This window comes from Rhinatrema bivittatum, chromosome 2, assembly GCF_901001135.1.
Source record: "Rhinatrema bivittatum chromosome 2, aRhiBiv1.1, whole genome shotgun sequence".
NCBI classification, from domain to species: domain Eukaryota; kingdom Metazoa; phylum Chordata; class Amphibia; order Gymnophiona; family Rhinatrematidae; genus Rhinatrema; species Rhinatrema bivittatum.
In genome coordinates this window covers 278,802,450-278,816,109 of record NC_042616.1, presented here as the reverse complement: position 1 = coordinate 278,816,109, position 13,660 = coordinate 278,802,450, and the positions used below count along the sequence as shown (strand labels likewise).

At 46.9% G+C, this 13,660-nt stretch overlaps 1 protein-coding gene across 1 annotated transcript in view; it reads right to left on the bottom strand.

Annotated features, from left to right (window-relative positions):
- Positions 1–13,660, bottom strand: part of HECW1 (HECT, C2 and WW domain containing E3 ubiquitin protein ligase 1) — a 327,850-nt gene that overhangs the window by 139,489 nt on the left and 174,701 nt on the right. Inside the window, exons 8-9 of the mRNA XM_029589548.1 lie at positions 12,242–13,615; positions 6,907–7,008 (exon numbers count right to left, since the gene is read on the bottom strand). Of these exons, the coding sequence (XP_029445408.1) occupies positions 6,907–7,008; positions 12,242–13,615 (1,476 nt within the window). The remainder of the gene's footprint in view (positions 1–6,906; positions 7,009–12,241; positions 13,616–13,660) is intronic.

Below are 13,660 nucleotides of genomic sequence, written 5' to 3'. Positions count from 1 at the left end.
AGTAGCTCCTGCGCCCTCACCAGAGGTCCTGCCTGCTGGCTTCCCTGCTCCTCAGGGTTGCCTCAAGAACTGCCTATCAGAGATCCCTTCTCTATGCTTTCCCGCTCCTCGGAGTAATGTCTACCTTATCACACCGGAGACTTTGACTCTGCACTTCCCTACTCCTCGGGGCAGTGCCTACATCTCTACACCAGTGACTTTACTTTACGCATCCCTGCTCCTCGGGGCAGCCTACGTCATTACATCAGAGAATCGACTCTGCACTTCCTCGCTCCTCGGGGCAGCCCCTACATTGTCACTACATCAGAGACTCAAATCTGCGCTTTCCCGCACATCGGGGCAGCCCCTACGTCATCACACCAGAGACTCTGTCACTACGCTGTCCCACCCGTCAAGACAGTCTCTGCATCTCTCCTCCAGAAGATCCTATCTTCGCGCTCCCAGCTCCTCGGGGCCTGCCCAGTGCTCCATGGTCTTGGAGGTTCCAGCTCTGGTACTTTGAATCTTCAGTCCTGCCTGTGACTCCTCTGAACTGTGTCTCTTCATCCCATTCCTCGGGACGCCTCACAGTATATTTCAGTGCAGGTACCAGTGATCACGTGACAGTGACACAGGATATTCTTACTCTACTGAACTAAAGTCGTGTCCCCTGCTGCAGCTGACCTCGCCTCCCGATGGTGTGAACCTGTGGGACTCCACCCCTCAGGTAGTATGAACCTCCACCTCGAGCCAAGGGTCCACGATATCCATGAATCCTAACAATTACCTCGCCTCAGCAACAGTCTCCTGCCTAGTAGCAGAGACTGTTGCTCCTGCTTTCTAGAGATGTGCTTCGTTTTTTTCTACCGGGTCGTTTTTTGGCTCGGATACTTCGTGGTAAAATTTGGGTTTTCTCGTTTAGATTTTTTGAAAAATGAAACGAGGAAACCCAAAACCGGCCCAAAAAACGAAGCAGGAAACGAAGCTAAAAAAAACCCCACCCCAAGCATTTAAATTCATTTTAAAACATTACATACAACCCCCCCCCCCACCATCCCGATCCCTCCCCAAGACTTACTAACATCCCTGGGGGTCCAGCGGGGTCCCGGGTTCCATTTGTCCCTCCGTGCCCGGTGTGCTACTGCAAGCCGTGCTCCTCAAAATGGTGCCGAATAGCCTCTGAACTACTATGTCACAGGGGCTACCGGCGCCATTGGTCAGCCCCTGTCACATGGCCATCGGCACCAACTTGTGCTCATACCATGTGACAGGGGCTGACCAATGGCGCCGGTAGCCCCTGTGACATAGTATGGGCAAAGGCTATCGGCGCCATTTTGATTCCTGGCAGCCGACAACGAAATCGCTCCCGGACCCCCGCTGGACCCCCAGGGATTATTGGCAAGCCTTGGTGGGGGGGGTCAGGAGGCCCCCCAAGCTGGCCAAAAGTCCCTGGGGGTCCAGCGGGGGTCCAGGAGTGATCTCCTGCATGCGTGCCGTCGGATGCCAGGAATCAAAATGGCGCCGATAGCCTTTGCCCATACTATGTCACAGGGGCTACCGGCGCCATTGGTCAGCCCCTGTCACATGGTATGAGCACAAGATGGCGCCGATGGCCATGTGACGGGGGCTGACCAATGGCGCCGGTAGCCCCTGTGACATAGTAGTTCAGAGGCTATTCGGCACCATTTTGAGCACGGCTTGCAGTGGCACACCGGGCATGGAGGGACAAATGGAACCCGGGACCCCCAGGGATGTTAGTAAGTCTTGGGGAGGGATCAGGATGGGGGGAGGGTGGTTGTATTATACTTAATCTTAATCTTTGGGGTGGTTTTTAATTAAAAAAAAAAATGTGCCCCTCTCCCCACACAAACCCGAAAAACGAAGTTTCCCCAAAGTTCGGGGAAAATCCTTTTCGGGTTTCGGGGCCCCCGAACCACTACGAATTAGGCAATTTTGTTGTAATTGCCTAATTCATGATAAACGATTGCACATCTCTACCTTTCCCAGTTGTCCTGTGTTCCTTTTTGTTTCTGAGTTTCAAGTTGCTCCTGTGTTCCTGTGCTCCAGCCTTGCCTTGTCCAGCCTGTCTTGTCCAGTATCACTTGTGTGTCTTTGCCATTCTTGGACTGATCTCCTGGACCTGACCTCTTGCATTGGACCTGACTATGTTTACCTGCTGCCTGGACTTGACCTCCTGCATTGGACCTGACTACATTTGCCTGCTGCCTGGACCTGACCTCCTGCATTGGACCTGACTACATTTGTCTGCTGCCTGGACCTGACCTCCTGCATTGGACCTGACTATGTTTGCCTGCTGCCTGGACCTGACCTCCTGCATTGGACCTAACTATGTTTGCCTGCTGCCTGGACCTGATCTCTTGGATTCAAACTGACTATGCTTGCTTGCATTGTACCTAGTCTACGTTTGCCTGCTGCCTGCCCTAACCATTGGCCTGTTCCAGGTTTCTCCAGTCTGCTGCCTGTCCTGACCTCGGCTTGCCTCTGGACTCTTGCTCACTCCATCGCCCAAGGGACCCACCTAAATCCTGTTGGCCACCAGAAACCAAGGGCTTAACCCAGGGGGGATAGCTGATATAGGCAAAGCTCCAGTCTGTCCTATGCCAGGGCTCATTTGCCAGCTGTTGGCATAGCCCTATAAGAACATAAGAACATGCCATACTGGGTCAGACCAAGGGTCCAGCAAGCCCAGCATCCTGTTTCCAACAGTGGCCAATCCAGGCCATAAGAACCTAGCAAGTAAGTCAACTTAATTAATAGTAGGTAATGGACTCCTCTTCTAAGAACTTATCCAATGAGGCTGTGTCAACTACACTATAGTAACAAGGGCTCACTCTCACACTGCTCATCACAAGTATTTAGTATTACATGGAACTGGCTCAATCGTTCTAGCTCACAGAAAAGTCTCTTTCCCCAGGGCCTGAGTTTTTTCATGGTAAGGGGAAGGAATTCCTACTTCAAGGCCCAGAGTGACAAGAGTGACTGTTTAACTCTTTTCCCTGGTAGAGGCAAAATATTTTTACTACTGTGAGTGTTGTAGTGTATAATGCCAAAAATACACAGGAGACTCTGACTGCTTCAACGGCAGAGAGCTATGCTGCCGCTTACCCAACTAATCAAACAATATTTCACTTGGAAGCAGCTCCATCACTGCTCTCTACATTAATGGTGGGGGTGAAAGGGAAATAGAACCTAAGGTTACTAAGAGCTAAGAGTAACAGATAAGTATGAGAGAAAAAAGAAGTGTGAAGCTTGCTGGGCAGACTGGATGGACCGATTGGTCTTCTTCTGCCGTCATTTCTGTTTCATTTCATTTCTATGGATGAATAGATGAGTAAATGGCACAGTTCTAAACAGTCCTTAGCACCCAGATTTTATCTTTGCTGTTCACAGTCTTTTGACTATTTGTGCAAGGATCTCTTACTACCAAGGCAGGGAAAAATCTCACCCTCCAGCAAGGACAAATGAGGGTTCCAAGTGGAGCGGGTTTACTTTGTATAGGCAGGAAAAAACCCCTCCAAAACTGGTAAAAATGACAAATCAGTTTCTTCACAGAGAGTCCCAATTTCCTCTCTCCACAAGAGTGGCAACTCCAAATGAGGTCCTCAATAGATGTCAGTTTGGTCTTACTCACATGTCTCGATCAAACCCTCTCCCCAAGATGGAAAAAGAGCACACAGCTCTTGATGTTCCTCCAGTCAGGGTAGGAAGGGGACAGCAAGACTCTTCCTCCCAGCTCTTTCAACCAAAAATCTGTCCCACAAACTGAGCCCAAAAATCACCAGAAGTTCTCTGCAGCGGGTCACTACCACACCTCGTGCTCACGGAGGTGGGCAGAGGGGCAGGTCTTCCTTATCCTGTGCCCTCTTTCCAGGCAACCGGCAGGGGTCTCGCAGCTTCTTACAAAGAAAAATCTCTGAAATCTCAAAACAACCTGGAATGCAAACCCCATCAGCCAGTGAGTGGACTGGAAGGGCAGCTCTTCCACCTTGCCCAAGGACACCTGGCAGGGCTTGACCGAATCCTCAAGCAGGCCCAAAACAATCCAACGAAGGTAAACCGCCTGCGCTTCCTCCAAACCCTAAACTCAAACTGCCTCCCCTTGCATTGCTGCAAGCTGCTTTTATCTTCTCACCAGGCGGACGGCCATCCCAGCTCCCTCAAAAGGAGGGGGGCTGTACCGAATGGTGCCCCCCCCCCCCACAATCTCCACCTCTCTGTCCCTAGCTAAAGGAGTTAAACTAATGACACTACTAATAATGAATCCCAGTGGATCATTACATACTGTAAGCTGTATATGTATATATGTATGTAGGGGAGTGAACCCACCTAGATTAGTGACTGTCTTTACCCATCTGTGAGAAAAATATGTGCTTTCAGAGATGCAGGGAGTGCCATTCTTCCGTTCTCTCTTTGTCTTTGCTAGAGCCCAAAGTCAGGAGGTTTGTGTATGTATGTATGAATGTATGTATATATACAGTATATACATATGTAAAATAGTATTTGTGTGTGTGTGTGCGTGTGTGTGTGTGTGTGTGTGCGCGTGTGCGTGTGTGTGTATTGGGGGAGGAGCCAAAAAGGGTGAGGGCAGCAGTTTTACAGCTCTCTGTATCACAAGCGCAAACCAGAGTCCGGGCTCAGCCTCCCTGTACTAGCTGGTTGTGCACTTCCTTATGGCTGTTTTCTTAGCTCTCACTTCTCCTGTTGGCATTGTCTGCAGATCTAAGGTTACCAGGTGACTACCTGCCACTTGGGACAAGCGGAGTTAGTCCAGGTTTTACCTCCACTGCATCTGCAGAGATGCAGTATTGCTTTACTTAGGAAATCAGATCTATCTCTCGGAATATGCCACGAGGGAGAACCAGAACTGATGCAGGCTGTCCTAGGTAATTTGGAGATGGAGTCACCTGGCAGCCTTACCCTGATCTGTCAGGCTGGCCTGAACTCAGCCCAACTGATGATACAGCTGCTGTTTATTTTTTTTTTTTTAATTATTGCCACAACCTTGGATTATGAATCCTCAGCTTGTTTTAGAAAACAAAAAAAGTCTACTGCAGCCACTGCCACAGGCTAGGCTTAAACTCCCATCCTAGGTTTATTTAATAAAAAGCTAGGGTACTCAAGCCAGATACTGTTGACTCTGTTTGAAAAGGGAAACAGATGTTCGGAATGAGGAGCTGGGAAGAGGGACAGGATCTGAGGGGTGGAGATAGAAGCAAGGGACGACGAGAACCAGGAACCACGAGCGAGCGTCTCTTGCAATGCACGGTTCCTCCTCTTCTCCTGCTTTTTTCACAGCATTGCTGCAGCAGCTCCAGCAGCATTCATTCATTTCTTTCCTTCCAGTCAATCAAATACAGAGGGAGAGTCATGAGGGGGGTAAGAAGGAGAAAAAAAAGAGAGAAGGGCTGAGGGAAGACTCTTGCATTAAAAAGTGAAAGGACAGAACGAGGGGAGATCTCTCTCGCACACATTTACTGTATCGATGCCCTATTGTTTCTGGTAGAGTGAACATTTTTAAATCTCAGTTCCCTGTCCCAGAGACCTGAGAGCGGCCTGAGGCCTGTCATTAGACTAACAAAGCAGATCTCTCTCTCTCTCTAAAGTTTTCTGCCCCATCTCCTTTACGGTTCAGTTTTATCCCCTCTACATCATTTTCGATCTCACAGAAACCATCTTTATCCATTTAATCCGTGCTTCAATTTCTTTCATTCCTATCTCTCTGCCTCCCCATTTTCGGTAATCAGTTTTCTCACAAATTGAAGTAAACTCTCTCCAATTACATGACTGCATCGTGCACAGCCATCCCTTTTTCATACACACTTAATATAAAAACTCACCACCATATATTGTTGTTTTGTTGAATTTTGTTAGTATTGTTTTTATAGTGTATTATTACTTCTATGTTCATTATTTATGCATTTCTCTGTCATGTTATGTTTTGCTGTAATCCACCTTGAGTTTACCATGGACAGGCAGAATATAAAGAACAAAATAAATAAACCCACTAAGTTTCCGGAGCATCACATAAAACTGTCCTTGTATTCTGCAGTCTACTAGCTCAAACCAGTTGGCCTTTGCAGGTTCTTCTAGGGGATTTTCTCATTGGTAATGCACTGACACAGGAAGGCATTGCAGTGCTGCACTCTGCTGGAGAATAAAGGTTAAAACAAATCAGGGATTCCCCTTCCAGGAATGTATCAAATGGAAGTGATGCACTCCTCTCCTATGATGTTCACTGCAAAGTATACTTGAGGGTTGCATTTCTAAGTCAAGGTCACACAAATGCTATTAGAGTTCAAGGAATGACCTAATGTAAAATTACTGGAACATTATGTTGTTGTGTCATTTTAGCATGTGCTACAGCAGTTTAGCAGGTGATTGTGCATATAATTCATAAGGTACACATGCAAAAATATAGCACCACTGTAAAAAGTATACTAAAAATGAAAGAAAAAGAAAAAAATGATATAGCATGAAAAACAAAATAAATCTGAAACAACATGACATGAAAGCATGACCCACAATTGTTTTACATGCACACTCCTAATGATGGAACCATTTGCGGAACAAGAGAGGCAAAAGGCCCTGGCCTTGGCTTCTCTCACTTCGGCCTAGCGCAGGTCCCCATAGCTGGCTCATCTCACATGTGGGTTGCTGCTAGAGCAGGCTCATGGACCCCTGGCCTTGGCTTCTCTCACTTCGGCCTAGCGCAGGACTCCATAGCTGGCTCATCTCACATGTGGGTTGCTGCTGGAGCAGGCTCATGGACCCCTGGAGGTTGTAAGAGTTCCACCCCTAGCTGGCAGAAGGTGTTTTAGAACAGCAACCATTTGAATACACCTGCCTTCTGCAGAAGAAGATCAAGAATGGTTTCAACAATAGGGACCACAAGAAATTAAGAATTACTTGGTGGAAGGGGCTCATCAATGGTTGGATAGTGGTGGTGGTCAGGTCGCAAGGAAGGACGCTGGCTGACTGGCTGCACATTGTGCGGCAAGGGACAGTCACCTACGAACAAGGAAAGAAAGAAGTCATCAGCAGTAGCAGAGAGGTGGTTCACGAGCCACGTGTACATCTGGGGGGGGGGGGGGGTCATTTACTAAGCCACAATACTGCGGGGGTTTACTAAGCTGCGGTGCTTGGAACCACAGCTTAGTAAACTTCCAAGATAGTTTCTTTGGTGGTAAGTATCGTGAGCAAAAATACTGTGAGGTAAAGGCCCAAAAAGCTATGCGATGGCAACCCATTTGCCTGGGGCCGCCATTTTTATAAAAGGCCATATCATCTGGATCAAACCCCCACCCCCAAGTATGTAAACCCCCTCCCGGGGGTCTTGTCAGACCCCTGCTGACCCCCCTGACTCACCCTAGCCTACCCCTCCGGGCATTTGTTTGTTCAAGCTTTCAGTGACTAATACTTAAACTTGTTGTTTTGCAATCTGTGAACCTTACAGGACACTGGGGAATTTAAAGTTTTTATGCCTTTCATGTTTTATATTTTGTAAACTAGAAGACATTTGTTCCTGCTATATTTTAACTATTATTTATGTTATTATTGTAACCTACCTAGGTTTTTTAGATAGTGTAGGTTAGAAATATATTTAAATAAATTAGCTTGCATTATGGCCAGATGGCATCATTTTGAATTGAGACAGTACCAGGCCTGGAACTTAGCGGGTGTTCCGAGCCCTGCTAGGTCACCAGGTCTTAAAGGTATGCCTAGGTGAGGGCTAGGGTGGGTTAGGGGACTGGGGAAAGCCTAAAGCCGGGGAATTGGATTTTCTTCAAATCACTGTGTGAACTTAATTTTTGAATAAGTTTTAACATTGGGGCTGCCTCTAGAGGAGGTAGGGGTCGCACAAGACCCCAGCAGAAGTTTACACACTTTGGAGGAGACTCAATTGGAACGATATGGATATTTAAGAAATTGCCCAGGAACATCAGGATGTGCGTTAGCATCCTGATGCTCCTGGGGAAAGTTAGCTGCGATTCCTGAGTTGTAGTTAATATTCAGGAAAATAGTTTGGGAGGCTTTGTTTCTGCTTTATTTACTTTTTTTTTTTTGGGGGGGGGGGGGAGGTTATTATTTGATTATTTTTTTTCTCACGAATGAAATGAATCTAACAATCCATGAACTGAAATTCGTGGGAAAAAAATCTCCTGAAAATGAACCGAAAATGTAAACAATTTTTTTTCCCTTGCACATCCCTAATAGTCCTATGTATCAATTATTGGTAGAGATATGAAAATTGTGATTTGAGTCATGATCCCCCACAAAGTCTGTGTGTTTACCTGTACCTCCTAACTAGGGGCCTACCCTGACCTGCCAAGTGTCCAGCATTTGACCAGAGACTCTTACATTTGGCTCGTGTCTCCTGAACTCCTGCCAGCAGAGAACAAACTCCAAAGTGCAGGAACTGCCAGGTGAGCTCTGGGGGGAGAACAGCTCTGAGTTGTGAATGACCAGAGGGGAGGACAAAAAGAAGCCTTTTTCTGTCTTGTACTGCTGCTTTTGCCTTTCTCTGTAGCCAACTGGATGACAAAAGAATGCATGACCCATGGGCTGCAGGATATGGAGGGAGTAACAATTTGGGAGAAAAGCACTTCCAACTTCCCAACACCCCCTTCTTCCCTGTGGTTGATAACTGGAACATCACCATTTAGAGGATCCTGGCCCACAGCCTGTAGTATTGTTCCCCACCCAGGCCGCCATCATCAGGAAGGGCATTACTAGTGCTATGAGGCATTGATCCCCTTCTGCCCAGGCTGCTGCCATTGGAAGGATCATCAGTAGAGGCCTGTGGAGTCCTTCGCATGCTGGACCATTATCAGAACAGTAGCGATGGTCTGAAGCCATCTTCCTGCCTGTCCCATCATTGGGAGCCTTAGTTAGAATTGCTGCTGCTCAGTGATAGGGAAAAGAGGCCAGGGAGGGAACTGGTAGGAGGAAGAGGAGGAGATGGGGATAGAAAAAGCAAAGGGGGTGGGGGGAGTTGGCCATGCAGGAATGAGCAGAAAGGGAAAGAAGCAGCACGAGAATGAGAGAAGACAAAACAGGGGTGAATTAGAGGGAGAGAAAAAAAGGAGGGAAGAGGCATGAGGGACTGAGAAGAGAGAAGGATGCAGTTTGCAGTGGTGAGAAGAGGGAAGAAAGCAATATGAAGGGGTGAAAGAAAGGAAAGGGAAGAAGGATGATACCAAAAGGGAGGGAAAGAAGAGGCAAGAGTAGGGTTGCCAACTGGCTCCGGATTTTCAGGACAGGTTGATGCAGCTTTGGTTTTACCCCATTTCATGCTGGGACTTATTCTGATTTTCCCTATTGCATTCCTTAAGAAAAGCAAGACTGCATGCAGAGGAGCAAAACCAAGACTGGATCAACCTGCCCTGAAAACTTGGAGCCAGTTGGCAACTCTAGGCACGAGGGAGCGGTGAAAGGTGACAGCAAAGGGTTCGTATGAAGGAAAAAAAATGGAGAGATAGTTTGCAGCCACAGACAAACAGACAAATAGAGGAAAGAGAGCAAAAAAGGCTGAAGAAATGAGAGGTAGACAGAAAAATAAAGAGAAGAAACGAGGCAGAGACTGAACTAAGAGAAGACCAAGAACAAGCAGAGATAAAGGCTACACATCAAACAGATAGGTAAGATTGGAAAATGGTTTGGGTGAATTTTGTCAAAGATCACCTACTGTTTTTTGTGCTACCTCCATCTGAGAGGCACAGGTAGCTTGCATGGACCTGCATGCATTCTGCCCATGCAGAGCTACTACTCTGAGTCAAATGCACTTCACAGTGGTGGGGGAGTGGAAGTTATTTGCTGATGTCACAATGAAAAAGGTACTGGAGTGAAATACTGAGATGTTAATTAACGATCAGCCAATCAGATGCTGACTGACTGGTCTGAGTTCTGGAAAAATCAAACTAAAAGTGAAGAAGCAAGCTGTAAATCACACCTTTTTATTGGATTAAATACATTTGTGCCTAGCTTTTCAGAGCTATTTCCCTTCTTCAGTTCAATGTAAAATGAGCTAAGGGTGAGATTATCCAAACATACAGGTAAATGACAGGTTGCCTTACCATGGTGGTGTTTATTTTCAAAACTATGAAGAGCTGTAAAGTAAAAGGGGCAAAGGGGTCTGAGTGTGACTCCAGCCATGAAATGGTCTTGTAGCTGCCTTTGGGCCAGCACAGGTCTTCCCTAACCTGACCTGGGGACTCCACAGCCAGCTGGGTTTTCAGGATATCCACAATGAATATGCATGAGATAAATCTGCATATATTGGAGAACTGGTCTATGAAAACTTCTCTCTATTAGACCCAATATTCAAAAAAACCCCCAAAAGCTAACTTAAGCAGCTGAAGGTAAGATACATTATCTGGATATTCAGTAGGCAAATGTCCCGTTGAATATTCCCAAATAAAATTATCCAGCTACCTTTAGCTGGATAATGTTTAAACCTTACCGGCTAGCTTTGAATATTGTCAGTTAGGTTTTGAAGTTAAGTGGCCTTTTATGGCCAGATAGCTTGTCATAGCCAACTACATTCAAAAGAATTTAGCTGATTACATGGCACCAGTTTTAAAAAATAAATGAGGCGCCCGGGCCTATTGGCCTGATTCCCAGCCCCTTCCCCCCTTCACTTAATATAGAAAAAATGTTCCCTGTTTGGCCAAGATTCCTCCCTCCATCTCCTCAAACCCCTCTGCGTCCTGTTATAAAAGTTGGAGGAGTTATGGTTGGCTATTCACCCCACCCCCCTCCTTGGATAAGGAAGCCTCTAAAATCAATGCCCCCCTCTCCCTCCCACTCCAATTTTAACCCTCCCATCCACCCAGTACCTTTCTGCGCTGGGATTGCGGTACTCTGTGATCCCAGAAGCTTCTAATGTTGCTCTGATAGCAACGCTGGAAGCATAAGCTACTAGCATCGCTGTTCGATCACACAAGGCCAAATAACCTAAGGACTACTCTGAGGGAGTTCTAAGGTTATCTGGCTAACTTACGGGCCGATATAGTAAAATCGTGGGAGAGCGTGTGATACAGTATTTTTTAAAATACTGTATCACACGCTCTCCCACGGTGGTAAAAAGAGGCGCTAGGGATACTAGCGCGTCCCTAGCGCCTCTTTTTTGACAGGAGCGGCGGCTGTCAGCGGGTTTGACAGCCGACGCTCAATTTTGCTGGCGTCGGTTCTCGAGCCCGCTGACAGCCACGGGTTTGGAAACCGGACGCCGGCAAAATTGAGCGTCCGGTTTTCGACCTGCGAGCCGCGGGCCTATTTCAATTTTTTTTTTTCTATTTTTTTTACTTTTTTTTTTAACTTTCGGCACCTCCGACTTAATATCGCCATGATATTAAGTCGGAGGGTGCACAGAAAAGCGGGTTTTACTGCTTTTCTGTACACTTTTCCAGTGCCGGCAGAAATTAACGCCACCTTTGGGTAGGCGCTAATTTCTGAAAGTAAAATGTGCGGCTTGGCTGCACATTTTACTTTCTGTATCGCATGGGAATACCTAATAGGACCATGAACATGCATTTGCATGTTGTGGGCGCTATTAGGTTCGGGGCGGTTGGACGCATGTTTTGGACGCGCTATTACCCCTTACTGAATAAGGGGTAAAGCTGGCGCGTCGAAACGTGCGTCCAATCGCGGGGTAACAGTGTGCTGGATAATTTAGCTTCACTCTGGAACGCTTCTTTTTTTAACCAGCTAGATTTTAGCTGAATAATGATTTATCTGAATAATATTTAGCAGAGTAAGTGCCCCAAATATTCAAAAGCTGGCATTTAGCTAGATAATTCATAAATTATATAATTAAATGCCTTTGAATATTGCCCCCCCCCCCCCCCAATTGTGGATATCCTGAAATCAAAACTGACTGTGTGGCCACCACTAAACCTAACCACCGCTCACCTGAAGTTAATATTCCATTTTTTAAATAAATACCTTATCTATAAGGCAACGTTTATAACATAATACCGCAGAAATAAATCACAAAGATTTCTCTAAATGTTAATTTGTTTTTGTTGTTATTGCTGCAAAAATTTCAAGTGAATGACATTTTACTGCAATTCGACTCTATTTCCCTAGCAATGCAGATTTCATGAAAATTTACAGTACGTGTCTCAGGCAGGGAGCAAACACTAGAAAAGCTAGGGGATTTGGAAGGGTTACACATTTCTTACTCAACATATATTTTCTGTCATTGTGCCACTGTGTCAGAAACTAGGTGTTTAAAGCTAACCTTCTCTTCTGCTGCTAGGACCTGCTGCAGGAGACTCCAGGCTTCCTGTTGTTCTTGGTAGGTTCCCTCCTTGTGCTAGGAGTTCGTCTGACCAATGCATGGCACCATTGCCTTGCTCTCTGTCAGGCTCAGGGCTCTGCACCGAGTCTGGCGCTGACTCAAAAGCACTGTTTTCTTCTTCTTCGTCATCTTGGGAAGAGAAAACAGTGCTTTCCGAGATCCTTGCACTGTCCACAGAGGAGAAACGAGTATGGCTTGAGAAGCGGTTGTGGCTGTCGTAACAGGAAGTGCTGTAGCAGGAGGTGCTGTAGCAGGAAGTGCTGTAGCAAGAGGTGCTGTAGCAGGAGGTATCACACATATCACAGTCATGGTCTCCCAGGGCCCGGGGGCTCGACTCGCTTTCGCTTTCGGTCCGGGGATGATCAAAGTCCAGCAGTTGCTCACTACAGTCAGAGAGGTGCTCAGTAGAGATGGCGTGAGGTAAAGTCCTCCCGCTGCCAGCATTTTCATCCCCTGCATTTTCAACAGAGGGTTCCGCTGCAATGGTTTCCGTCTCACTAATCACATCCTTCTCTGATACTTCCTTGACAGTAGACTCCTCATCGATGTCTATGCTGACTTGGTCCTCCTCCTCCTCCTCCTCTCCATCACCATTCAGCTGTGCTGATGGTAAACTGTGGAGGAGTGTGTGAATCCTGATGTAATGAGTGCGAGGGGTCTCTGGCTCGCCACAAGCTGAGGCAATCACAGTCTCGAGCTCAGACACGGGCAAAGAGCATGGCCTGGTTTTTCTCCTCACTGTAGTCCTCAGTCTTGGTTCTTCATCTTGCTGTGGGCACACTACACCTTCTGCTTCAATACTTTTCTCCAGGTCCTTCTCATCTTGATCCTCTACCTGGGCTTCATTAATATCAATTACCTCCGAGTTGGCAAGGGCATCTCCTTCCTCCTCCTGAGTAGCAGCATTAATCTGGGCATTTTCTCCAGCTTCATCCTCAGGTACAGTGCTGGCAGGCGAAACCTGTTGCTCTGCCAGATCCATAGTGCCGAGGGGCAGCTGTACTTCACCTGGAGCCAATTCCAAGGGGTCTGAAACATCTGCTAGCTCGACGCCAGTTTCTGAGATCTCTGCGGGGTTTTCATTTAAACTATTCTGGCTAACTTCCTTGGGTGTTCTGACAGCAGCTTTGGGGCTACTGGCATTGATGCCATTTGTTGTGCAGTCATTCAACTGCTCTGGATCTGTGCTGTCTGAGGTCACCGTAGCACTGTACCAAGGCTTGCTGATGATTTCTTCTGCTGTATTGCTCACAGGGCTTCCCGGAGGTTCTGTTGACTCGGGAAGATCAGTACTTATGGAGACCTCCTCATCATCTGCGGGCAATAAATGCAGCATTAATATTCAAACCAAGTTATTTA